The following is a 26,967-nucleotide window of genomic DNA, read 5'->3' on the forward strand; positions in this document are numbered from 1 at the left end:
CTACAACCCTTGGGGCGCGGCCGCCCCTCGATCGGGCGCTTCCCGCATAGCCGGACGGCACTCTCCGAGCTGGCCGTGGCCCGAGCACCCCCGCGGCCCCCGGAGGAGCCCCCACGCTGCCGCGACCGGGCCCCGCGGCCGCCGCACTCACCGCCGGCCCGGCCGCGCCGCCGCCGCCGCCGCTACGGCGACCCGCGAGGGCCATGGCGGGCGGGCGGGACGCGTTGCCGGGAGACGGGTGGGACTCTCTCCGCGCTCGGGCAGGGCCGGGCCGCGGTGCCCTGCCCCGGGGAAGGACAGAGGGCAGAGACCCCCTCGGTGCTTGTGTGAACTTCTCTCTAGGAAACCGAGCAGGGTCGGGGCCCCCGAGACGTGAAGCTCTCGGCCGTGGAGCTAGGCAAGTGGCACGAGGGAGGCCTGGGCAGGTGCTGCCGACCCTCAGGGAGACAATCATCCTCTGACCCCAACCCCGAATGCTGCCCTTGGGAGAGAGGAGGAGGAGGAGGAAGCCGACACGAGTGTGGAGCCTCTCAGTGCACTTTACTGTGCTTTTGGAGTGGGATCAGGACCATTAATGGGGAACGGTCCCCAGCAGGTCCTGTGGCAGTGTCCAGATTGGCTGTGGGGATTCTAGGTCCAACATTGCACGTGGGAGCAGTCTTGGATCCTCGTGGGCACAGGGAGCATGGGCTGGAGCATCTGACACTTTCAAGATCGAAACATAGTTACAGAATAATTTGGGCTGTAAGGAACCTGAAAAATAATCTAATTCCACCTCCCTGCCATGGGCAGGGACACCTCCCATGAGACCAGTCTGGCCTTGAGAACTTCCAGGGATCCAGGGGCAGCCTCAGCTTCTCTGGGCAACCTGTGCCAGAGCTGCACCAACTCCACAGCTCGCACGCACCCAACTCTAGCAGCCTCAGCACCACCAGCCTGCTACCACCAGGGTCCTCTTATGTCTCCCCAGATCCAGAAAATGTCAGACACTCCAGCACCCCTGGGCCCATGTGGATCCAAGAGTGCTCCAGCCTGCAGCATTGGGCCCAGAATCCCCACAGCCAGCCCAGATGCCGCTGCAGGACCCGCCATGCACTGTCCCCCAGTGCTGGCCCTGACCCCACTTCACTGGCACAGTAAAGTGCACTGGGAGGCTCTCTCAGGCCTGACAAAAGTGTCTGGCCACAGGACCATTACACTGGGCCACTGTGAACAAAATGCTCTGGGTGCTGATTGTTTGACCTTGTGCGGCTTCTGCTTGCTTTTTAAACCCAGGCCTCTTATGGTAGACTCATCAAAATGTAAAGGTTTCTGCCTGAGAATAACTTTGCAAGCTTTCGCTCTCATAAGGTATGGGGAAATTACAACACCACACAATTCAGTCACTCTTTCCATCTTAACACGAGACACTGGGGCACAGTGGAGCTATAGACTTGCTGAACAATTCACTTCCGGAAAGCAACAGAATTTCTCCACTTCTGTCTCTGTTTACTTGTCTGCAACAAACAAGACAACAATCTACTAGATATGGTTCTTGAGCTCATATACAATCCATACAACCTTCAGGTCAGGTTGTCAGAACAACCCACAATTCACACATGCATTTGGTTATAGCATTGGTGAAGAGATAGTCTTTTCCTAGAAACCACCTTGGGAAAGCTCTTGAACTTGGGAGACCTTCCTCCTCGTGACAAGTCTGGGCCTACTGAAGACTTTGGCATACACTGTACCTGTTACCTAACATATGGTCAAGAAACTGTCCTGGCTCTTCAACTGGATCCAAACTGAAGAATTTACTTAAAATAAACAAGGGATTCTGTGAGGAAGAGGCCTGTGGCAGCCTCTGGATTGCTGACCATTTACCTCTGCCAATGCTCCCAAGTAATCTCCTAACACTTCTGAGCTTCCTCTCCTGTGAGGGAGAGATTCTGCAATATGCTAGGAAGTAGGTAGGGTGCAGGAGACTGAAGTCTCTCCTTGAGACACCTTCTGGAAGGCCTGTGAGGATGTCTTGTTAAAAAAAAAAAGCAACCAGAGGGGAGTATAGAGCAGAGGCCATTTACCCTCAGAAACTTACTGGGCAGGGGAAGGCAGACCAGGTTGTGGGCTCAGGTGGCATGGCCAGGCAGCAGGAACGTTACCTCAGGGAGCATCAGAGACCACTACTGAACCTGCCTGGACAGCAACCACACAATGTCTCAGGTACAACCAGAACGGGGAAAAGGAATGTGAAATCCAACCTTGCAGAATTAATGTCTCAAATGCAATTCAGGATCAGGATAGAAACCTGAACTGCCCAGACATATTACAATACTAGGTGTGGGACACTGCTGGGAGTGACTGCTTCCTTCAGCTCCTACCTTTAGAGTGTCCCCTGCGATCCTCTTTTACCAGCCACCTCCCAAGCCAAACTCATGCTTGGGATTTTCTCACCAGCTTTACTGTATTTTGCATGGCCTTCCAAGGCCAGGGCACGACATAAGTCCATTAGCTAGACTCTGACAGAAGTGATTCATTCAGGGAACGAGCACCTTGGCAAGCATGGATGTGGCACTTGGTGCCATGGTCTGGTTGACATAGTGGTGATCAGTCACAGACCGGGCTCGATGATCTTCACAGGTCTTTTCCAACCTAAATGTATTGCGATGAGGCGTTCCTCTCATGGGGAAAGAAATCTTTCGCTGGTATCTGCTCCGCCCCGTCCCGCCCGCTGCCGCTTCCCGCGGGCCGCCCCTCCCTGCGCTCCGCGGGGCGCTGCCGCCCTCATGGCTCTGTGTCGGGGAGTGCTGACCGCCTGCATCCTCGGCCTTCTCCTGCTGCCGGCAGCCGGTGAGCTCGGGGAGGGGGGGAAGGTGTGGGAGCGGCGAGCGGGAGGGCCCCGGCCCGAGCGGGGAGTTGAGGGGCTCCGGCATCGCTTTCGGAGACGATGATCACATCCCCCGGGGAGGCCTGGCCGAAGCCCCCGACGTGAGGAGCCCCAGGCTCCGAGCTCAGCCCGCTCAGCTCAGCCGCCCGTGCCGGGGTAGGAGCTGAGGAATGCGTGGTTTTGGGACTGTGGAACGCGTGGTTTGGGGACTGGAACGCGTGGTTTTTTGGGGGGGGTGGGGAGGGGCTGAGGAACACGTGGCTTGGGGGCTGTGGAACCGAGGTTTGGGGACTGGAACCGTGGTGTTGGGGCTGTGGAACCGAGGTTTGGGGACTGGAACCGTGGTGTTGGGGCTGTGGAACCGAGATTTTGGGACTGGAACCGAGCTTTGGGGACTGGAACCGAGGTTTGGGGACTGGAACCGTGGTGTTGGGGCTGTGGAACCGAGATTTTGGGACTGGAACCGAGGTTTGGGGACTGGAACCGTGTGTTGGGGCACGTGGTCCCGGCGGCGGCGGGAGGTGCCCACACGCTCACAGCGGTTTTGGCGCCGAGGGAAAAGTTCTGATGAGGGCAGAGCTCTGCCGAAGTGGGGTCGGGTTGTGTTGAGCGGTGGTGTCGGCCAGCAGCGGCTGCAGGACCCCTCCTAATGATACGAGCTGCTGGTAACTAAGCTAAGGCAATGATGTACTGAAGTGGCTGCCAGCCATTCTTGAAGCGTCCCATTAAAAACCTTCACCTTTTAACCTCCGACACAGTAAATTATACCCTTTTACTGGAAGATAATAGAAACACTGAGGTGTTAAGTGATGATATCACATAAACAGGACTACGTAAGCTCGTCTGATGATTGAGTTCATACATCAAATGCTATTATTGTTAATTGTTTTTTTTTTTCAGCAGCCCGATCTGTTGCTATTTTGTTATTGTGCTGAGAGGATGGACTGTGTGGTCTTTCCCAACTTTGTCCTGTGCTTAGAGAGAGCAGATGTGATCACAGAACTTGACTTGAGAGGTCTCAGAGAAGGAGAAGCACTCTTTATATTTTATATATCAGTGTTGTTACTTGATCAGAGAGATCAAATTCTGCACAAACCTGTGTTAGAAAGTTGTTCGTGACGTGCAAGAAGATGTTTGACTTGGTCGGACTAATCCAGGATCACAGTTCGGGGGCTGAGCTTAAATAGTGTTATCTGTAAGTACTTCAAGGTATGAGCACCAGAAAAAGGGTTCTTTAGGCTGACTCACCATGAAGGTGCTACAGCTGTAACTGTATGCAAGCTGCTCTTGAATAAATAGGGGTGGAAGTTAGTACTTATTGCAGTGACTGGGAACTAGGTGAGAAGAGTTCGGCAACTCTGCTTTCCAGATGGAGCTTGGTCACTCTGTTAAAGTGGTACTGTGGTACTTTGTGTGGCACTGATGGTGTGAAATCATTACACTGATGCCCTGTAGGATAGGAGGAACCCCTCAGTAACTGGATTGTGTTGGGTGTGGACTATGCCTGTTCTCAGGTGCTTCAAATAATTAACCCATCAGAAGACCATGGGGGAAAAAAGTGCCATCAGTTGATCAGCTGATGAGCTGGAGAATTCAGTCAGTTGAGGAAGAGTCTCATGGATGCCACAGCTGATAAAAGAAGAGAGGAACAAAGCAGAGGCACCAAATTCCTTCTCCTTTGATGTGCTCAGCCCTTATTGACTTAGCTCAGCCACTTGAGAACTGAACTAGGCCTGTGGTTTTCCTTTTATTTTATTGTGCTGCAGTAGTACAATTGTGAGATGTTGGAAGGAATTTTGTTGGTTGGCTTGCTGTGTAATATCACAGGTTATTTTGGAATTGGTTTAGCTACCTGTCATTTCCTTGTTAGGGATAGAGGAAGGAGGGAGCAGCCAGGTGGCATTAGGTGTCTGCAGAGGAAAAATTTGATGGACCGTGTGTAAGCATATGTAAAGCTGTTAAAAGTACTGTGCTATGGATACAGAAGTTCCTCTTTGTTCCTGTTTAATGATCCTCCATGTTTAAACTCCTAGAAGGTTTTTGTTTTTTATTGTTGGCTGTGAAATGTAAAATGTTTTTAGCTTTTAATATATTTTTCATGCATTTGTAGCTTCTTAGACTGTTAATAAATGTTGTAACTTCTAGTACTTTTCCTGTCCTCCCCCACAGTTTGCCAAACCCTTACAATACATTCTTGAAATTCTGTTTACATTCTTGCCTTTAGTCTAGCAAGGACATTTGGTTTTGCACCTTATATTGTAGACACAGTAAAGTTTAGGCTAAAGAAGATTGAGGGGGCTCCAGTGGGGCAGAACCCAGGGGGAAATTACCTAACCAACTGCTCTTCTTACTGGACAATATTTGATAGGTATACTAATAAATGTTATAAAAATTTTAGAAATACTGTATCATCTGTGCATATCACCATATTGTGCACCATTAAGGCTTTTAATTAAAGACTTGCATTTATATTATCATTTTAACGCTGTTTGGAAAAGTTTTGTGTTTTATTCCAGGCAACAGCTGAAGTATTCAGGTATTTCTTGATGCTAGAGAATGAAGACTGAATTTCCAAATGTTAAAGTCAGTTTAAATATTATCTTTGTATCTTCCTGTTTGCTTTCTCTGAACAACTATACCTGAAGGTATTTGAGTTTTTTTGGAAGGACTGTGGTGTAGAAGCAGGATATCAGGGTATGTCTTGTTAATGTGATATGTGACAGGAAGCAAATGATGAATAGAAACCAGCTGACTGCAGCATTTGTCACTAAAAAATGAAGTGATACCCTTCTTGGGAAATGATTTTTGCTTAAACTTTGAGAAGTATTTTTATGTGGCAGTTAAAAGCTTTTAATATGCCATTCTTATGCTGCAGTTACTTAGGCTTGGCAGGGCAAAGACAGAGAAAACAGCCAGTCCCTTAAGGAATGGGTCAGCCCAATGCAGTTCTGAAAAGTGTGGGATGTTCCATGAGGGAGCCATCCTGGTATGTGAACATCCCCATTGCATTACCACTGTAGCTGCACCAGGTGATGCTTGCAGTGGGAATGCCACTAGACTGATTTAGTTCTAAGAATGTGGTGTATGACATCTGTTTTCTGCAATGGATTATCAGGATTAGGATTTTCTGTGAAGTAAACAAAGCAACAGGTAGAAACAACCAAGTCACATGGAAATCCAAACCTACAGTGAATGCAGTGGTGTTGCATCTTTTCCATCAAGTCAAATCTCTAGGAAAATTTAACATTTTCTTCTAACTAATCTTAGGGCTTTTTTAAGGTAATTTTAACCTTTCTGGCAACTCATGTTGCTCTTCTGAGTCTTTGCAGTAATTTGGTAGCTACTAGCAGATACAGTGAAGAGAGTATCACCAGTATCTCATATTGTCATGCAGTTTAGTGCTTATGTCTGAACATTTGGATAGAGGTGCTCAATGAAGATGAGGTATTTTGTGTGAAGCGTAAGTATTTGCTTCTGCTGTACACTAAAGGAAATACTTGGTTTCTAAGATCTGACCCAAATGCTTTCAGCATGTTTAAATGTTAAGTGATCTGGTCGGTATGAGAAAAAGACTTTGTGTGATTATTTCTTTACTAACTATTGGTTTGTAACTCTTTTCAGTTTTCAGTGAAGATTGTCATGCATATATTAGTTATTTAGGCGACGTACGACCTGCACAATCCTGTCCTCGTTTCTGCTGTGGATCTTGTGTGAATCGATACTGCTGCTCTAATATATTACTAAAATTTGACGAACAAAATTGCAATCAGCGTAATCAAAGGTATGAATTTATACAACACATTATAATTCTGTTATCAAATGAGAAAAACACACTGTTTAATGGTTAAATCTTCCTAAATGACCTTTCTCCTCTATATCTCTATCAGGCTCTATCAGGGATCAACATTAATGCTTGTTACTTAGCTGTAAAATGGGAACAATGAGCTGGATAAATTAATGCATGAACTGATGTGATTATCTTATTATATTTGTGAATTATCTTCTTGATAATTTTCAAATACTTACACTCTAATTAATTTTTCTGAGGATGCCTGACATAGAAGACTCTCTGAAAGCTTTAAAGAAGTTAAGCGAGAATCTGAGGTAACTCCGTGAACTGCTGTCCAACAACTGGTTGGGATGAAGCTTTAATATGCTTTTTTTTTTACCTTGGTGGGAGGGCTTGATACAATATGCACTGATGTTTGTTAAAATGAGTGTCATTATCAGTATTACTACATCATGTGGGAAGTCCTTGTTATTGAAAGCTTAACTTCGCACTTGAATGCTCCAGGACACTAGATAGGTACCACTGGTTTGTGCTCCAGATGGAGAATGTTACCAAGTGAAAGGCATCCCAAAGGAGCAGAGAGGACATCTGAAACTCCACTCCTATTGTTGAGTTCTGACTGTAGTGGAAAATTGCCAGCCTTGCTGCGGAGAATTGTTGAGGCTGGTTGAGCACAAACCAGAATTGAGCCACTTGCTTATCTTGCACCTGACTCAGGCAGGGCTTAACCACTGAAGGATATCTGGAGTGAAGCACTGGCCTGAGCTCCATGTTGTCTCTGGGAAGCACAGAAAAGCACCCACATATCTGCAGGGAAAACAAGCATCACTCCCCTTTACCCAGGCATAAGAAGCCTTGTTCAAAGTACAAATCTGGTCCTTGGAGGCCATGATGATGTGCAGTTGTAGTGTAGGAGCAAAGACTGTCAGATATCCTTTAGCCAGGTGGAGGAGGAGGTGACACTGAAATGTCACATTTCTGTTCTGCTTTTAGTTCAGTTTCTGAGCAACAGAAACCCTTATAAAATTGGTGTTTGGTTTTTTCCATGTAGAGGATGAGAATATGACCCCACTTGGTGGACAAATTGTTGTGCTTGCTCCTCTCTCCTCCCCAAAGCAGGGATGCCTGTGTCAGAGCATACCTGGGTGAAACTAAGCTTAATTAATGGTGAAGGTGTGGTTAGTAAAAGGCTAAATTTGTTGATTTTTTTGTTGTTAATCACTGACCAATTTTAGTTAGTTAGGGCTAATGCAGTAAATGCATTTATCCTCAGCTGCTCCAAATCTATGTATGGTCTATTTAATTTTGTAAAACTGCCTTGGAACAGTGCCATCAGGCAATTGTCAAATCCATACTTTTACCACCAAAGACAACAAAAAGAATTTCTCTTTTTAGTGTACATTACCTTTCATAAGCACTTGAGACTTAGCTAGGTAACTTGAATAAGTCATAAATTCCATGTTTTGAAATGAATTCTCTTGTTACAGGGTCTCTGACTCGCAGATTTTTGAGGATCCTGATGATTTCTTAGATGCTCCTGACCCCAGGTAAGCCATGCAAGGTTTTACAGTGGGATTTGTGTACAGGTTCTTCATTGTGTAATCAGGACATGGGGGCTTGGCAGTGCTCAGTTAACAGTTGGACTTGGTGATCTTAAAGGTCTTTTCCAGCCTGAACAGTTCATGATTCTGTGCTGCTGGAATATGAAAATAGAAATACTCGTGTGTTAAGAGTGTGGAGGACTCAAAATCTGTGTACATATTGGAAGGAGGAGAGACATGAGGAAGAGGCTGGATGTTGCTATTTAGACCATAACAGTCTCTGTATATAATAATCTGTATCCTTCCTGCTGAACAGGAGGTTGAAGCATTAGCACAGAATTACAGAACAGTTGGGGTTGGAAATGACCTCTGGAGATCCAGTCCAACCCTCCTGCCAAGGCAGGGTCACCTGGAGCAGATGACACAGGAATGTGTCCAGGTGTGACTTGAATGTCTCCAGAGGGGAGACCCCACACACTCCCTGGGCAGCTTCTTCCAGTACTCTGTCATTCTTAACATAAAGAAGTTTTTCTTCATGATGAGGTGGAACATCCTCTGTTTTAGTTTATGGCTGTTACTCTGTGCTTTGTACTCTCAGAAAATCCATAGTGGCTCTGGAAAAAAAGTGCTTTTGTTTGAAGTATCTCCTTGGTGTTCTATCATCTTTTGCAGTTAGTTTTTATCAGTATTTCTCCATCTGTTTCAATATTGGGAAGAAGTAAATTCCTTTGAGCTTATATTGGTGATGACACAAGTCCCGCTGTAAAAATGTGTCAGTTTTTCACAGTGCAGAAGATGCTGAAGAGAGGGCAGGGATTAATCACAGAATGTTAAAGGGTTGGAATGGACATTAAGGATGATCTATTCCCAGCCTCCCCCTGCCATGGCCAGGGACATGGCCCACTTACTGAAGGTCCCATCCAGCCTGGCCTTGAACACTACCAGGATTGGGGCATCCACAGCTTCCCTTGGCAACCTGTTCTAGTGCATCACCACCCTCACAGTAAAAACTTTCTTCCTAACACCCAACCTAAATTTCCCCTCTTTCAATCTGTACCCATTACTCCCTGTCCTGCCACTCCAGTTCCTGACAAACAGCCCCTCTCCGGTTCCCTGTAGCCCCTTCAGACAGCTGAAAGTGCTGTGGGGTGTCCACACCAGCCTCTCTTCTCCAGGCTGAACAGCCCCAGCTCTCCCAGCCTGTCTCCTTAGGGGAGGTGCTCCAGCCCTCTTATCAATATCGTGGCTTCCCCTGGACTCGCTCCAGCACTTCCGTGTCCTTGTTCGGCTGGGGACGCCTGAGCTGCGCAGTGCCGCTGAGCTGCTGATGTCTCTGCCTGGCTTCGGGCGCTGGGGCTCCCCTTTAAGGGGCGGTGCGCTCGCCGTGACGTGCGCGGGGCCGGGCGGCGGGCGCGGGGCGAGCGGCGGTGGCGAGCATGGGGTAAGCGGCGGGGTTCGGCGGGCTCGGGAAGAGACCCCGACAGCCCCGGGGGGACGGGGGCAGCCGTAGGGGGAAGCCGCCCGGCCTTCCCGGTACCTCCGGCGGAGCGGTCTCAGCAGCGGCTGCGAGCGGCATCGCTCCCGGGAGCGGCGGGCGGGGGTCGGGGCCGTGCGCCGTCCCCAGCACAGCCGGGCGGAGCCCCCGCGCTGTGTTAGCTCAGGCACATCTTTTCCTGCGGGGCAGGAAGGAGCGCGCTAAAGGCAATAGGCACTGCCGTGGTGGTGTGAAGGGGGTATGTGGATGTCTTGGATGGAGCCTTGGTGTCTTTTGGCGATGTCCCTTCCACAAGGAGAAGGGTTTGGTGTAACAAATATTTTGGAGGAGGGATGCTGCTTTTCAGTGAGACTGATCTTCTGTCTTCAGATGGGTGGTTCCAGTACAGCAGGCATGAGCCTTATCTTGAAGTCAGAGCATGCTCTTTGTAAATGACAGGGAAAAAACATTTAGGAAGGAGCAGTTAAATTGTTTTAATTACCTTTGTTTCGGAATGTTATGGAATGTCTAAAAAGAGGACCGTGGATGTCTCAGCATGAGAAGATGGGTGACTTCTCTTTTCCCTTTCAATTGCATTGCAGCTTTGAAAAATTAAGTGTTGTGCAAAGGCCTAGACTTGACATCAAACTTACCTTCTTGTTAGGCAATTTTATTAGAAAGGTTGTAATTACTCACAAGAATACTGTCCTTGAAAAGCCACCCGGATATGACTTTGGAGGAAAACCACATCTCAGAACTTTCCAAAATGACTTATAACTGAGCTGTCCCATTTAGGGTGTTCCAATACTGCAGTGAGTGGCACCATCTGTGACTGCTGCCAGTGGGACACCAAATAGGTTTTTGTTTAGTTACAGACAGTGCCCGGAGTTTTGTGTTATGTATGCTGAGGTTTCTGTGCTTTTAAATCAAGTAGTAAGCTTGTATTCCTTCTGGAAGAGTTGTCCTGCTTCCTTGTCTGCAAGGTATACTCCACCTTCTCTCTCTGTGCCCATTTCTTGTAAAAGGCAGGTCTTGTCTTGTTTCTTGATGACTATGTTAGTTGAATTCTTCACTGTGTAGAGAGAAGGGCTGATGTCAGCTGGAGTATTTCTTTGTATCTCCAACAAGATGAGCATTCTCTTTGAACAGTTTGTAACATGACAGGAGGCAACAGAGGGCAACTTCCTTTAGTGCCCTGTTCTTTCTTAACAGTTGCAGGTATTACCTTTGACACTGCCCTTGAAAAAGAGGTGATGGTTTCCTGGCATTGTAGGTCATTATGGGTGCATCAGGCTGATTTCTAGATTGAGTTACCACCCTGGCACGCTGCTCACAAATCCTGTCTTTCTGAGAGAGCTTCCCCTTTCTGAGGGCTAGTTACAGACTACCTGTGGACTTGCCACTGGCCTCTGTGGTCTGGGTGTTTCTTCTCCCTGCTTGGAAATCCTGCCACAATTACACCCTAATTCTAGAACAGGGTTAGGGAAGGGCTACTGGTGGAATGTTTGTTCTTTATTGTCTTGCCTGGCTGAGCAATTACTAGTTTGCTTGTACTTTTGCTTTTTCACTGTGTTTATTCTGAGGTCTTCTTCAGAAGTGCAAGCAAAGCACCAGTTTTCAGTAGGTTTCTTTTTAATATCATCCTTTAATATTGATTTCTTTTAGTATTTATATTGAGTATCAGGTGCTGTTGAGGCAGATGTGCACTTTGGGCAATCCTTTGGAGTGTATTTCACATTGCAAGCAGTCCATACACTATAACCTTTGGATATTTTAAAGACAATAAATTACACTCCATTGGGGATCTTAATATTGCACTTCTAAGTACTTGAAAGCATTTTGTTTCCCAGAATGCTGCATTTGGAAGCAAATGAAGTGTTCTAAGAAAATTGTAAAAGTCAGGGTTAAGTCACATTCAGGCCTTTTACTTTGTTGATCGGTCCTTAAAGATCATGTGGAGCTTTTAGGTCAGGGTGCAGGGATAGGTTTTCATACTGATAAACTTGATAAATTTGTCACCATTTTTCCTTGACCATAAGCAATTTCTCCAATATCTGCTGCCAGTGAATGTGTTGTGGCAAAGGTTTACTACTGGAAGGTGTTTTGGGATTTTTTCCCCCCCATTTTAACTGGATTACTGAGTTTTCCCCTGCTTTACTTTGGTTTAAAAGATGGATTGTGAGCAATAAGGTTAATTTAGTTTGTTTCCCCTTTTCATTCTGCTGTATATAGTATTCTTATTTTGAGAAACTGCAAAAAGCAGAGCACTGATTAACCAGGACAGAACTTGTTATTATTTTCATTGGTAATGTGATTACTTAGCCTTGGTATGCCAATTTTCCAACAGTGACCCTTACTGGAAAAGGAAATTATATGACTCATACCACAATTCAACTAATTCTGAAGTATTTGAGTGTTTAAGGAGGTGGAGCAATACAGGACATCTGTATCAAAGAGTTACAGAAGAAAATAATGTAGTTGGGGCAGCTGATGATGGGTTTTCTAATTGGAAACAAAACTTCACATTGTCTGTGTACACAGTTAATTTGGCTTTGTTTCTGAATTAATTTCTGCCTGTAAGTTACAGCAGGTTGTGTAACAGGTACAGTAATGATAGAGGCAAAGCTGTTCCTCCTTATGAGAAGGGGGAGGCAGAATGTCCATCTTCCTGGGGAGCTTTGGCCAGCGGAGACAGACCAGCCTCGTTGGATGGGGATGTGCTCATTTGGGGTTTGAGCCATGTGTTGTCTTGTGGCTTCCTTGTCCTTCTGTGATATGGAGAAAATCCATGTCATTCTCTCTGCCTTTAGCTGAAATGTGGCATCTGCAATAGGCTGCTATGGGCTAACCTAGCAAAACCAGCATATTTCTAACAGTGAAATATATAATTATCCTGATTTTCTTTGTCTGGTTTAGATATTTTCAAGCCCGTATTTTCTCCACAGACAAGGTCAAAAATACTGTGATATTGAACTATGCCCCATTTCTCCTCCCCTGCTATCACTATCAGGGATTCCAGTTTACACTTTCTGGTGTATTTGGATACTCCAGGATATCTAATAGGTTGCCAGTGGTAAGAAAGTAAATCATAAAGATTATTACAGAATCACAGAATTGTTAGGGTTGGAAGGAACCTCTGGAGATCATCTGGTCCAACCCCCCTCCAAGGCAGGGTCACCTGGAGCAGGTTACACAGGAATGTGTCCAGGTGGGTGTGGAATGTTTCCAGAGGGAAAACTCCATGAAAACTGGAAAAAAGCTTCTAGCAATGTAAGTAGTCTCTGTTTAATGAGCAGAGGGTTTATTTTCCAGTGCTGGTCCTTGATATTTTCTGTAATAAATGAGTTAAACTGCATTCAGCCTGTTCTGTGAGGCTCGTGTTCAGGCACAGGCTAATCTCACCAAAGAATGTAAGCTTCTTGCCTGGAAACAACTGAGACTTGGATTTGAATCTACTTAAAAAAATGTTCTATGCTTTTTACTAGCCTGAAGAGTAAACATCAGCTTGCACATTTAGCAGTAGCACTTGCATTGTGGGGCATTTGGTTTTCTGTTCACCATGTTCTTGTTGAAGAGGCTGCTTGAAGGTGGCAGAGGGTTATGAGTTGTGGTGTCTGCTGCTATAGGCACTTAGGTTTCGTTTCCTCAGAAACCAAGCAGGAAGAAGTTGAAAAATGCTGCCCTGGCGCAAGAGGCAGATGTGCATGGCTGGGTTAGAATGCTCTGCTAACCACAGAGGGCTGTGTGACAGCAACGAGACAACCTGGCCTGAGCATGCAAAGACACAGTAAGATTGATCACTTGGATTTTGTTCAGGATTTAATTTTCCTGTGACTGTGTGCTTCATTGACTGTAGGTACCTACCAGAGTAGAATGGTCCCTCTAGGTGTGGGTTTTGCTGTGCTTCTGTCTAACTCTGAAAATAGTAAATTTTTAACATACAAGTTGACTCTGGAGAGAGCTTGTGGAAGTGGTTGCAGGCAGGGTAACCCTCAGAGAAGGATCCTATAGCCCAAGAAACAGAGAATCCTTTAAAAACATGTTTAGAAGACCACAATGGCTATTTATTAGGATCTGTAAAAAGTTGAGTGAGTTCCAAAGGTAGCTCCAGCTCTGCTTTTTCTTATACTGCCATAAGAAAACATGGCCTGAGGTGTAGCTGGATATATTTGCCACAGATTGTGTTTGTGGATGTATTATGGGAGGAGGAGAATATCCTCAAATTGCCCAGCCTTTTAAAATTGCAGTTGTAGGGTCTTCTGTGGAATGAACAAATCAGTTTAATTCTGGGAAATTACCAATTGTGTAGAGATTGGCCTTTTGACAAAATTTTCGTATTCAAAACATTTTATACCATTAGTTTTTCATGTGATACACCTCTGTTTTTATTAGCATGATCTCTGCCTCTTAATTCCACTGAGAGGTAAACTTAAAAAATTTTCTTTTTTTTTTTTTTTTTTTAGGTTATGAAAGGAACTAGTCATCAAAGTCACTTTTGTGACTCTTGGTGAAGGTCTTGTTAACAATCACTGCCATTTAAAATAAGTAGTGGTTGGCCAGATATGACCTATGCTGCAGTGGTCTGTTCTCGTTTGTAGTCTTAGATTTTCCTTGATGACCCTTGTTGTGCTGGATGAGTAATGTTCCAGAAGAGAAGGGGAATATGAAGCAGGATGTCAGTTCACAGTAGTATGGGATAATTAGTTTAATTAATTTAAACCTTGCTCCTGCCTGAACACGGTGTTTGGAAATTTTATATGTGATGATATATGTAGCTAAAGAAAAAGGTGTGTTTCCTATAAAAGCTGGGTAATAAGGCAGGCAAAGCAGGTGGGTGTAACCTAGTTCAAACTTCCTTTTACTGCAATTCCAGTGTGTTTGGATAGTCATACCCCAGGTTTCAATTTGCCAGGAAAAAAAATCCTTTAACTCTTTGGCTAAGTTAATTTCTAATTAGTTGCTTAAATCTGCTTTCTAGAATTAGTATGGTATTGGCAGTAACAAATTCATAGTATTGCAGTTTTTGTGGGGAATTTTTTTTTATGGCACTTAGTTGTTTTGGTTTTTTTTTCTTTTTGTTAAACTTGTTCTGTTAATTCAGTTAACCATCTAAGAAAAATCCTTCCCATTGCCAAATTTGAATTTGGGTGTGGAGGTAACATCCTGTGTCCTTGAAGTGGGTGGTAGGAAGGGAACTGACTCATGTTGTTTGCCTTAAATGTCTGTAATCAATCTGCACTCTCTTTTTGCCACTAAAGGAACATTTAAAATTTATTTACCATCTGCAGAAGCAAATGCCTTTAATTCTGTTTAAGAACAGTTTTTATGCTGAGGGTCCAATGGACTGAAAATTATCTGGGGGCCTGCATGAAGCTGTAGTGTTAGTTTCTCGTGCTGCTGATGAAAGACTTCAGTCCCTCTGAATGCAGCCTTGACTTTTCCCCTTGTTATGTGCATATTTTAATGCACCAGTTTCTTATAGCAGTTACTCTCAGTTGTCTACAAAGTGTACAATAATAGATTTCCTGGGAAAATTCACTGGAAAATTGTATTTTTAGTATGTATTACAAAGGGATTTATATAAATAGACATATTTAGTACAAGTGCACTCTTTATGGACCAAGAAGAGATGCTTGTATACATATTCCATAATAACCTGTTGGATCAGGGTGTTGGATGTTTAAGTAAAACCACAAACTCCAGGAAGTTCCCTCCCTGCCACTTTCTCATAAGAGCTGTTTAAGAACACGTGTTGCTAAACATGTTATTTTTTTGAAAATGAAGAATTAAAAAAAATAATGTAAATATAATATAAAAAATATAGTATTTCCTTTATTTCCAGTAGGTCTTTATGTATAAAATTAAAGTTTATTATTTTGGGCTTAAAGTAATCCACATCAGGTTCCTGTATGAACAAACAGCTAAAGGCTCCATTCAGTACATATTTAGCAAAGTTCTTCCTGAAAGACTCTTGCCTTCTCTTTTTCTATAGCACTCTGGCAGTTGCAGAGTTTCTTGTTTCCCATGGCATTATTGTTGTTCTAGGTTGTTTCTCACGCCAGAGCTGGGTCCCTGGGCTGTGCTCAGCTGTGGGCTCTGGGGGATGTAGCTCAGGGCTGTTCATACTGCAGGTAAACAGAGGTTGTTTTGCTGGGGCTGCCATTGCAAGCTCCTTTTCCAAGTACCCAGGAGGAATTATGGAAAGTAGTGCTGAGTTTTAGGGGTTTTCATTTAATCTGTCTCCCTGCTAGAGCAAGTTGCAGTTAGTGATGGCTTGAGCAGGTGCTGCTCAGAGGGGTTAGTCAAAATAAAGCGAAACCCTTTAAATGGCTTTAAGGGACTGTATGTGGGCAGAACCCCAGGAGAGACACTCTGAAGTGCTAATTGAGCTAATGTTAGTCTGAAACACCAGACATCACAATTCCAATCCACACTTTACTGCACTGCAGAGCTTGTAAGATGACTGCAGTTACTCAAACCTGCCAAACCTTTGATGAAACAACCAAGATTTTATAAAATTGAAACCATGCTGCTCAGTCTGAGTCTTGGGCTGCCTGTTGCCTACCACAAAAATCACTTGGAATCTTCCTGATCATGTAGAGATCCTGTTTTGGGGAGGTGGCCAAGGCTGCACCAGCAATTACTGTGATTGCACCTGGACAAAGAGCCTTAACTTGGTGTATATTTTGATTGTCTGCTTGTGCTGAAGCGCCCGGCTGTGCTAAAACAGGCTGGTCACTCTTGCCTGTGTTAATATCAGACTGATGTTTTCCTGTGAGTTTTCTTTCTGAATAATAGTAAATTATTGTTGTTTAATCTTTAGGAAAGTGGTTCTTATGTTTTGAATTTTTATGCTAAAACATTAAACTGAGGAAGTGTGTTGTTAGTAAAGTTGTAAAAACGAATCCCTCTGAAAGGCCCTTGGGAATTGATACTGCTTTTTTAAAAAAATAATTTATTATTTTTCCTGCTAAACTTTAGAGGCAATATGTGGCATTACATGGCTGTGACTAAAATGTTACTTAAGCATCTCTCTCTGGGGACTTGTTTGGTCATGCCCTACACCTGAGCCAGGGAAACGTGGATATTTACCATTCCATCACATTTCTGGGAACTGGATCCTTTTCTGGAGCTGTAAGGAATGACATGTATATACTCAATTTTTTATTTTACTTTTAGGAATGGCCTAAATTATCTTTTGAAGTATTTCCAGACCACCCCATGTTACAGCCATAACTCGCTATTTGTTAATGTTTTTAAACGCAGCAGTGCTTTTGAAAAGAACCTCACCAGTGTGTTTCTCAAAGCATGGAACAAATCTTGGAACAGATTAAAACTTGCACAATAAAATGGCTTTTGAAACTAATTTTTCATAACTAGGTGGTCTCATTGTTCATTTGGATATTTCTTTCTGTTTTAAGACAAAATTTTTAGCATGTCCTAGGCACATGAAGGCATACATATGTGAAAACTTCATTGGTATCAGCTTATAAAATGTCACTGACTTAAGTGATTCAAACTATTAAGAAGATTTAAAAATACATTGCTGGAATCGAAACTTTGATATTTGAAAATGCTTTAAATAAAGTCTACATTTTTTTTTCTACTCGAGATCTCCAATATGAACAACTGCCTTGAGAATTAACTTCTACAAATAGTATTATTTAGATCCTGGGCTTGGTTCTCACATCTTAATATGCCCATTGTATCTCATTCAGTCCTGAAGGGGGTAAACTAGGCAAGTAACTCCCTTTATGTGAGCTGATAATTATTTTGAATAATTAGCTTGATTTTCAATTGAATATAATTAAAGGTGAATCTGTGAGATATTCTCATTACACATACACTTCAGTGCTTTCCAGCGGTGAGAGGATAGGGGCAGAAGTGGAGGGTAGGGCAAGGCGGGGGAGGTGGTGGTAGGAAAGGGCAGGATATTACCTCTCCATTTTTAATAAATATTTGCTTTCCTGTATGTTTTATGAGAAGCTACAATTTGTCATTGCTGCAGTAAAACTGCTGTTAGGTTTAATTTTTTTTTTTTATGAAATCATTGGCAAAAGTTCACTTTTCTGTGAAGAAGCAGGAAATGTCAGTGAATGAGCTCAAGCTGTTTTTAAGTGTGTGTGCTTTATTTAGACTATGGTATATATAATGTGGGAGTCTGGAAACCTGAATTGTGACTGACGCCAGCAGAGCACTCTGAACTGGTGCTGTGGCCACCCTGATTTCTTCACTCTGACAGAGTTTGATGAAAACTGTTTGCAGAATGAAGGGGTCAGGTGTGCTTTCGGTTTTGGTCGGCTTTTGTTTTCTCATTGTTAACCATTCAGGGGAAGAATCTGTAAACAACAATCCCTCACATTTGTTCTTTTTCATTTGTGTACAATGCTAGCGGTAATTAAATTGCCATTTAATGTGACTATGTTTTTTTTTCAACTATTTTAGAGCTCTTTAGGCAGATTAATCAGGTGAAAGTAATCAAATGAAGCAATTCTTGTCTAAGAAGGGAGTTAGCACACTGCAAGAGTCTTCATGGAGTGCCTGGAATGTCTTGTCTCCTGAAGGTTAGAAGGTTCGCTGAGTAAAGTATGTTGAGCACCATTCTGGCTTCACTTGACTATCATCCATTATAGGAAGCCTCCCTACACCTTTTTCAGTAGTGGGATATCACTTAAATGCTCAAGAAGTGCTCAGGCCAGTGCTCCTTGGGCAGTAAAAAGACATCATTACAGTAAGGTAGTGATTGACCATGAAGAAATTCCAAAAGAGTATTGCTAGTTTTGGTTGTCAGTAAAAATAGTTAGAAAAAAAATTTCTTTTTGAAGGACTCCAGTGTTGAAAGAGACTGTTGATGATGTGAATTGTAAGTTCACAGCACTTACTGTTTTTTCTGTAAATGTCTCCCTACTTTGTGCTGTTCCAAGACATTAGCCTGCATGAGCCCAAGCACTGGCAGGGAAATTATCTGCTGTGAAGTAGGTGATAAAAATGCCTGCCAGTAATCAGTTTTTAAACTCCTTAAAGAACTGTGAGAAGAGCTAACTCCTCTCTGTTATTTTACTTGCTGGGTTGTCTCTGAAAGCTTATAAATTTGGTCTGCAGCAATCAGACAGTGTTTCAGTGGGTAGGACTGGATCACACACAAACACAGAGCTCTCATGCGTACATCTACCACACTTGCACTTCAAACATGTGTCTTCATTTAACTCTTCAAAAGATGGATGCAAAATGTCCTTGTGTCATTTTGCCAAAGACACAAGTGATCCAAGTGCACAGGGTATCTCTAACAACTTGGTGAAAGTGAGAACATGGTGCGTTGGTTTTTTAGCTTTGCTTTTGTTGTGTTCCTTATTAGAGGTAGCAAATATGAGACATCTGCTTCATTGAGCAGAAAACTTTATTAAAACTAAACAAGTGGAGCCCATGGTCAGGGTTTTTATCTGTTGATAGCTTGGCTGCAGATGGGCTTGCGCTCCTCATGTCAGAAATTAATTTAGTCGAGAAAGATAAGGGAACTGTACCAGTTTCCTGCTGTGATCAGTAATTTACAATGAGTAAATATTTCTCCATATCATCTCAATTTTTTGGTATCTTTGATTCTGCCCAGCCTTTGCTAAAGTTCTAAGTACATTGTCTGTACAGGTGAAGAATTGTAGTTGCCTTTGTCAGTCCTAATATCTTTCCTTGACACAAAAATTTCTTTCCTTTCCTTAGCATAGTTCACTAGGAAAAAAAAGGGTTTAGGAATGCATGTCTAGGTCAGCATCTCAAAAATATTCTGTAAGGGTGCAAATTAATGTGGCATAATACGCATGTGTTCCTCAACACATTATTTTCACCTTCACATCTTGTGGTTTTGTTGCAGTAATCCATTTATTTTCCTGGCAGTGTTTCTGACGTGGTTCCTGTGACTTCAGGAGGCTGCAGCAGTTCCTGCTTCCTGTTTTACATGTTGCTCAGTTGCAGTGCACGTGGGCAGTCCACATTATCCCATTCAATACTTCATGGTTATATCCATAGTGCTCTCTTTAGTGCTTCACAAAATCAGTGCTCAAGTCAGATACAGTTACATGTTCATAAAATCTTTGTTTTTGAAAGAGATTTGACTCAAGCTTTTTCTTCTAGTTTTTGGAGAAAAAGAATCAAATTGATGCAGCCTCTCTTAAGGGGAAATAATGCATTTTAAATTGAGCCTATTTGTCAGTGCTTGTGTTCAGTCAGTGCTCAGCTTACTAAAGGTTCAGTAGCTCTAGAAGACACTGAGGTGAGGTCATTTAAATTTGGACTAGGGGTAAAGCATTTTCCAATTCTTTTTGTCAGTGATTTAACCTTCCAGTGTCACTGATACACAAATGCATTTTTCACATTTGGTGGGTCTTTGGTAGCCAAGTGATAATTACTGGATGCTATAGAGATGTGTCATTTTGTTTAAAGCTGTTAACAGGAAGCTGAGCAGGGAAAAAAAACAAAGAGAACTTTGTAGCCAGAGTCTCTACCAACAAGCAAAAACAGGATGGATGTGAAACTGGCTCTCTGGTCGTTATTTTAGAGCTGGTTGTTCGTTAAAACTGACTTCCTGCAATTGTTCCCAAAACTGATGCATGGTGTGCTTTTTAAGAAATAAGAGTGCTGGAGACTTTGGCTTCCCTGGAAGATGGGCTTTATTGGTTTCAGACGGTAGGAAACACATAATTTCATTTAGCACTTTAAAGGGAATTGTCATTGGCTTAGGTGTGATACCTTTTCTCCCCTGTGTGTTAAACAGAACTCGTAAAGCTTCCTGAGGTAACTGGTTTTATCTGCCTCCACCATTTGGTGCTCATCACAGAAGTCAAAGCTGTTGTAATCTCTGGTCTTCCCCTAATAAATTTGGGAGTTTTATGGAGTGTTTCTGTATCCCATAATGTAGCCTGGCATACTTGCTGTTGCAGTAAAGTCAGAATTTCAGTTCATCCTAACTGTGTGAAACATGGATTCTAAAATACCTGTTTAGAGATGCCAAGAAACCTGCCAAGAATCTGTTCAGCACAGAGGTTGTCTTCAGTTTGGGACTGAGAGGTCTTAGGGAGTGTGAGAAGAACTTGCTGTCACCCCAAAAGCTGGGATTCTTCATTGTGGGCATGCTCTGAACCTGTGTGTTCACTAAAACAACAACAACTGCAGTCAGACTAAAATGAGAGGGACCAAAGTCCCCTTGTCAGGGGTGGTTCAGCTTCCCCTGGCTTAGCAGACCTGACCTCCTGCAGCATTGCCTTGCACAGTTCTTTTAGTCCAATAAGTACTGAGAGACTGGAGGTGGAGCAATGTGTTTGCTGCAGGTTTGGTTAAGGTGTGACTCTTACCAGTTCTGGTGGTTTCTCTCTTGCAGTTTTGGAACCCTTATTGCCATTGGAGTTACTGTTTTTGCAGTGATTGTCATTACTATTATTCTGTGCCTCACATGTTCCTGTTGCTGTCTGTACAAAGCGTGTCGAAGACCACGGCGTAAGTAGCTATTTTCTGTTTCACATCTTTGAATAGGATATTTTTATTTTTTTTAATCCCTCCTGGAAAATTGTATTCCTATAAGAGGTGAAATACTCTGCTTGGAAGTTGCAATACCTAAATATTAAAAAGAAATATTTAAGCCGCTTCAGAATGTGAAGCTGCAGAAAGATGTTTTGGAATATTTTCTGAGCATTTAGAAGTTCTCTCTCCTCCCACCATATGTGGGGTCTGGGAATTGCTTGAGGTTTTTGTTTAGGGACCACCAGCACTAACCATGTTCCTTTTCCTTGCCTGTAGCTGTGGTGACCACCACTGCCACCACGGCGGTGGTTCACTCTGCCTATCCCCAACAACCAGCAGTGCCACCCAACTACCCTGCAGCTCCATATCAAGGCTACCAGCCCGTGGCTATCCAGCCCCAGCCGGGGATGCCAGTGGCTCCATACCCTGCACAGTACCCTCCTCCTTACCCCATGCAGCCAGCAGGACCCCCAGCTTATCATGAAACTGTGGCAGGTAAGGCAGCACCAAGTGCTTCTTCATCTCCTAAACAGCTGAAGAGACAGTTGCTCTGGAGAAAATCCTGTGGTATTTATATTTATTATTTTCTATGGCTATGTTAATACAAATGTAAAAAAATTATGTAGAAGTCAAGTTATGGTGGATGCTGTTATTTCACCCTGGTGGAAATTTCCCTGTCACTGTTTCTGTGCTAAGCATTGCCAGAGGAGGTGTGAGCTGGAGCTGTACTGGCAAAGTTTGGCAATGTGTGGGTCTGTCAGCAGATCCAGTAGAACATTTTACTAACTCAGCTGGCATTTAATATTATAATCAAAGCAAATTAACATGCATACATACATATATATGTATACATGAGTTGGATGTTCCCACATTCCCTTTCTAATCTAATATTTTATAGCTCTATTCTATAAGAACATGTAGTGACAGGACATGGGGGAATGGATTCAAACTAAAAGACAGCAAGTTTTCGATTAATTATTAGGAAAAAATTGTTTACTGTGAGGTTTGTGAGACCCTGGGACAAGCTGGCCAGAGAAGCTATGGACACATCTCTAGAAGTGTCCAAGGCCAGTTTGGATGGAGCTCTGAACAATCTGGTCTCAGGAAAGGTGTCCCTGCCCATGACAAAGGGATTGGAAGAAGTCTGTTGACAATTTACAGTTTGAATTATCAGAATCTTTTTTCTTCAGCTTTCCTTCTTTCACAATATTGTTTTCATGCAGCCTTATTGTTGCAATGACCAATTCCCACTTCTGCTGGTAGTAGCTGTTCTCTGAACAATTGGCTTCAGACTGCTCAGAGGGGCCAAAACTAGGCTGTTACCTGTAGGGTCTTAAAGCCCTCTTACAAGCCTGACTGCTCATCTGTATAAGTAAAAAAGTATAGTTATGACTAGTAAATAAGTAAAAATGTAATATGTAATAATATAAGTAAGTAAATAACACTTAGAAAGTAACTTCCAGGACAGCTCAAATATGTTTATAACATAAAATGGCTTTTCATGGTGTGAAAGATTTGCAAACAGAAGTTGTTAATAGTAAACATTAATAATGTGCAAACCAACCCCACATGTGAAAGCACTTGGCAGGGCTGTTGACACTATTTTTCTGTTATAAATGCCAGAGAAGCTGTGGGTTTTATAGGATTATGCCAAAGTGCTTTGGCTTCATCTTTTTCATGTGAGGGAGCCAATGAATTAGTCATTTCACTTTTACTCTCTGGTTTCTCAGGCTTTTGCTGGTTCGTTAGTTTTTAAAGTTGTTTTGGTGTTTGATTTTTAATTTTTTTTTTTTCTGGGAACATACCAAAGCACTTTCCGTGTTGGCAGCTGAAAATACCTCACAGTGAGAGTTCTTTCCTACATTTCTCCTGCCTGTTAATCAAGGAGTAGGCTGTTAATTAGCTCACATGCCAATGGAGAATACCTGCTCTGCCACACAAGAGCCAAACCCACTCACTTTACAAGATCAGCCTAAGATAACCACACTTGCACTTTCCAGGGATCTGATCAGGTGCTACTTGAACAAACTTGTGCTGCTTGACAGAGCTGAAAATGAAGATGCCACTTGAGAGCAGCTTTTCTCAGAACAGTAGAATACAAGGATCTCTTCCAAGGGATACACATCTGGTATATAAGTCAAACTCTTTCATGTGCTCAGTAGTGGGCACTTTAAAAAAAAAGGGAATGTTTTCCCTTTTATTTCCTTAGTTAATTTTTTGATACTTAACAGGAAAGCATTTTCCCTGAAGGAATCCTAAGATGATTTCTCTAGTCCTTTTGCTTTTGGCCAAATGTTTTTTTCTCAGCACACTATCAGGTATATCCTTTTGTATGTGCACCCCTGACTTCCACTGGCTCTGTTTTTGAGCCATATTGTTCCTTTTTTTTAGACTAGATTCTCCCCTGAAGGCTACTCATGCACACTCAGCATCAAAAAAGCCCCAAAGCCAACGAGAACAATGGTTTTTGTGATCTTCTGAAATGCAGATGTTTTATGAGTGAGCACAAGCTGTTTTCTAGTTCAATTAAGTTACTGGCTAACTTGGACCTCTGAACTGTGGGCTCAAAACAGAAATTGCCATTTTATATGTAGAATTCAGAATATACATTTTACAAACCTGTTTTTTCTTGTGTTTTGCTTTTGCAGCTGGTGCTGGAGCCCCTTACCCCACCCAGCCCCCTTACAACCCTGCTTATGTGGATCCTCAGAAGCCCACCTATTGAAAAGCTCTTCTACTGTGCTTCTGCATACAAAACTTTTCAGAATATAATTTGTTCTGTTTACAACATGCCACCTGTACTATATTTTTCTGGAAGACAACAATATTTTGTCTAAGTAGAGTGAAAATCAGTATCTTCTTTACTTTAATGCTCCAAGGAAGGAGTATTTTTCTTGCAGAAGTTAATTTATACCTCAAGCAAATACAAAAAGAGATTTTGTTCTAGATACAATGAGAGAAGTGAAGGAGTATTTCAGAAATACAGAACCACAATACCATTTGCTGTGCAATAATTTTGAGAGGAATGGTCTAAAATGAGCATTGTCAAATACCCAAAGCTGTAGCAATCTTTTGCACAGTATTAAAATGTAAAAACCTCTAAGAAACTACCTGATGCATGTTATGTAAATTCTAACTGTTTTGAAGCTACTATTGTTAGGTAAGCTATCATTTAATATCATTTGATTTACCATTCAAAAGGGAATTTTCCTTTTTTGCAACACATTTACCTTTGGTAAGGGGTAGTAAGCCATGTTTGTCTTTGAGGTAGTTCTAAATAGCACGTTATTTCCTTGTTTTCTGTTCCAGTTTTAAGGTGTTATAACTCCATTGGGTGTTATCACTAGAAATTAACAGACTCTCTGCCACTTAATGGACCAAATAGATCAAAAGCTGAAATCCTGAAAATTCTTCATAAAAATTATTTGGGTGAGTTTTTCATGTTTAGGTAGTATTGGACAAGCTTACAGCCACCTGTTGCTAATGAGTTTGGAATTAAAATCAGCCCCTTAATCGCTCGTTAAGCAAAGGTACCTTGGCATTCAGTCCTGCCTCATCACAGAGAAGGAATTTATTTTACAGGAGAGATGGGATGTCAGCAGAAGATTGGGGTTTTCAAATGCTCAGGGTTTTTCCACTGTCTCTTATGGGAACTGTAGGTGGCAGGAGCCCAAGAATTACAGACCTTTATAAATCCAGTCTGCTTTGGAGTAACAATATGCTAGGTGAGGGCTTTAAACCTCCCTTTTGTCTTCAACATTCCCATAAAGCTGAGCAGAGAATGAGAAGTCAGGAAAAGGAAGGATTTGGTCACAGCCAGGTAATGTATTTTTGAGAAGGTAATGCTTTCAGTCATGAAACATCTTGAGATATCCTCAGGACTGTTAACACTGCTGGGGCTTTAGGCTTTATGAATCTTTTATTGCTCGAACAAGGTAGGTTTTTTTTCACTGTCCTCAACAATTCTGTCTTTTCCAACACTGAAATGCAATTTGTTGGTCATCCTCATAGAACTATGTAGTTATTTGCATGTATCACTGTGACATAATCAGTGAAATAATTTTAACATATCTTTTACACAGATTTTACTTTTTTAGAGAGGCCATTGAGCCATTTGTCCTGTGATTCTACATTTGGGGTATATTATTGTTTGGTGGCATTCTTTTACCTCACAGAGTGGATGGAAATTGCTGCTGTCAAAGGCAGCCTTGTTCCTCTTTCTGATTTTTTGAGTCTATTTCTGGATTATTCCAGTTCTTTTTTTAAGAAAGTTTTCAGGGCATTTCAGAAGAAATTTGTTGAAAGTTTTTATGTTGGAGTTCATGACCACCTGTGCCCCTCTGTTAGACCTCTCTGAGTGTTGCAGTTGATAGCATGTAATGGTGCCAAGAGGCACTCACAGAACACGTGTCCTGCATGTGTTCCTTCCTGCCTTCTCAGCTGAGAAACTGGGCAAAACTTCATTACACTGTCACTTGTTACATGGGAACAACCAAAAAAGGATGGTGTCTCCTGTATGGAGGAGGAAGTGTTGCCTTAGAAACCTGGAATGTTTCTGTAGGAGGACACTGAGTAATTGCAGAAATAAATCCCTTGCTATGGATTCTACCCTTGGTGTTTATTCATGGAGAAGGAGGGCAGAGATTGTTCCAGCACCTTTGTAAGCCTGGGTAGAGTCAGGCCAGGGAGAACACAGGTACGGCATCCAGTGTGGGGCTTCCTGAGGTTGTTCCTGTCCCCCACCTGGTGTGACAAAAGGAGGGCAGTCACAGTGTCATGTTTGGGTTGTGAGAGGGAAATCTGCAGTTTCATGGCAGGATGGCTCAATCATCATGCCTGAGGAGATGGGAGGAAAGTAAGGTGGCAGTAATAACAGGAATTCCCAAATAGGAGGTTTTGGGGTGGAAGTTGTACAGACCAAACAGATGGTCCTGAATTGTCACTGCTCTGTGTGTGGTGGTGGGAGATGAGGGCTAGGGGTAGGGTTGAGGATCCTGAAAATGGACACCTTTCCTTTCGTGGACATGTGCAAGTGATAACTATGTACAAAATAAGAGATCAATCATTAATATACAAGGAGCTGCCTTAGCAGTACTATTACTAATTCAGTTACGAAACTTACCGAAAGAAAATTGTTCAGTTCACAATTAATCAGATTGTGATTAATTTCTTACTGTTAGTGCATTAATAATTAACTGTGAGGTGCAGGACCAAATTTTATTTGGTTCTTGCCCTGCAGCCTTGTTAAAGCTTATTTTCAAATACTGAAGAGAATGGGATGGTTACAAAAAAGATGGAGATGATCCATAAGTTTTCAGTTTAAGCACTGCTGATGTGTCAGTCCCAGCATCTGTTGCCTTCACGTCACACTTGTTCTCCACAGTGCTGTAGGGAGGGGGGAGGAAGCTAAGACTTTACATGTTGATATATCTTATTTTTTTTAACTTCTGTAAGTGCCTTTGTTTCAGAAGTGTTTTGTGAAAATAAAAACAGTAGAATATTGAATTTACTAGATAATCATTGTTGCTTTTGTTACATACATGGTTACATGTAACCTTGCTTTGTATGTTGTTTGTAGGTTAAACATAAGTATTCAAACCAAATAGCATAAACTCTATGCACCTTTGTAATAAATGCAGTGTTTGAAATACATTCTGTCAACTTGGTTTTCTTAGCCTCATTTTGAGTATTATTTAGGGGGGGTGTATCTGCAAAGCTACATTTTCCTCCATGTGTTTGACAGCTTGTGTTACCGAGTCTACTTTGGGTCACTTTGTATCATGAATAT

At 42.7% G+C, this 26,967-nt stretch overlaps 2 protein-coding genes across 11 annotated transcripts in view; one reads left to right on the forward strand and one right to left on the reverse strand.

Annotated features, from left to right (window-relative positions):
- The window catches only part of RNF123 (ring finger protein 123), a 47,563-nt gene extending 47,342 nt beyond the window's left edge, over positions 1–221 (reverse strand). Inside the window, exon 1 of one of the 4 annotated variants that reach the window (XM_086845172.1) lies at positions 152–221. The gene's annotated coding sequence lies outside the window, so the exon portion shown is untranslated. The other 3 variants (XM_086845175.1, XM_086845173.1, XM_086845174.1) reach the window with 3 other exon arrangements.
- Positions 161–26,831, forward strand: SHISA5 (shisa family member 5). 7 transcript variants are annotated; one of them, XM_086845181.1, is made up of 8 exons: positions 204–397; positions 2,620–2,829; positions 6,488–6,647; positions 6,914–6,970; positions 8,144–8,203; positions 21,040–21,155; positions 21,456–21,674; positions 23,828–26,831. In XM_086845181.1, the coding sequence occupies exons 2-8, from the start codon at positions 2,646–2,648 to the stop codon at positions 23,902–23,904; spliced, it is 873 nt and encodes a 290-aa protein (XP_086701307.1). In that variant the 5' UTR covers positions 204–397; positions 2,620–2,645; the 3' UTR covers positions 23,905–26,831. The 7 variants fall into 7 exon arrangements, with proteins under 7 accessions (XP_086701308.1, XP_086701305.1, XP_086701307.1 ...); XM_086845178.1 differs by having other exon boundaries at positions 205–2,202; XM_086845183.1 differs by lacking the exons at positions 204–397; positions 2,620–2,829 and adding exons at positions 4,448–4,805; positions 5,129–5,234.
- The last annotated feature ends 136 nt before the right edge of the window (positions 26,832–26,967 follow it).

Source organism: Cyanistes caeruleus, chromosome 11 (assembly GCF_971803275.1).
Source record: "Cyanistes caeruleus chromosome 11, bCyaCae1.hap1.1, whole genome shotgun sequence".
NCBI lineage: Eukaryota > Metazoa > Chordata > Aves > Passeriformes > Paridae > Cyanistes > Cyanistes caeruleus.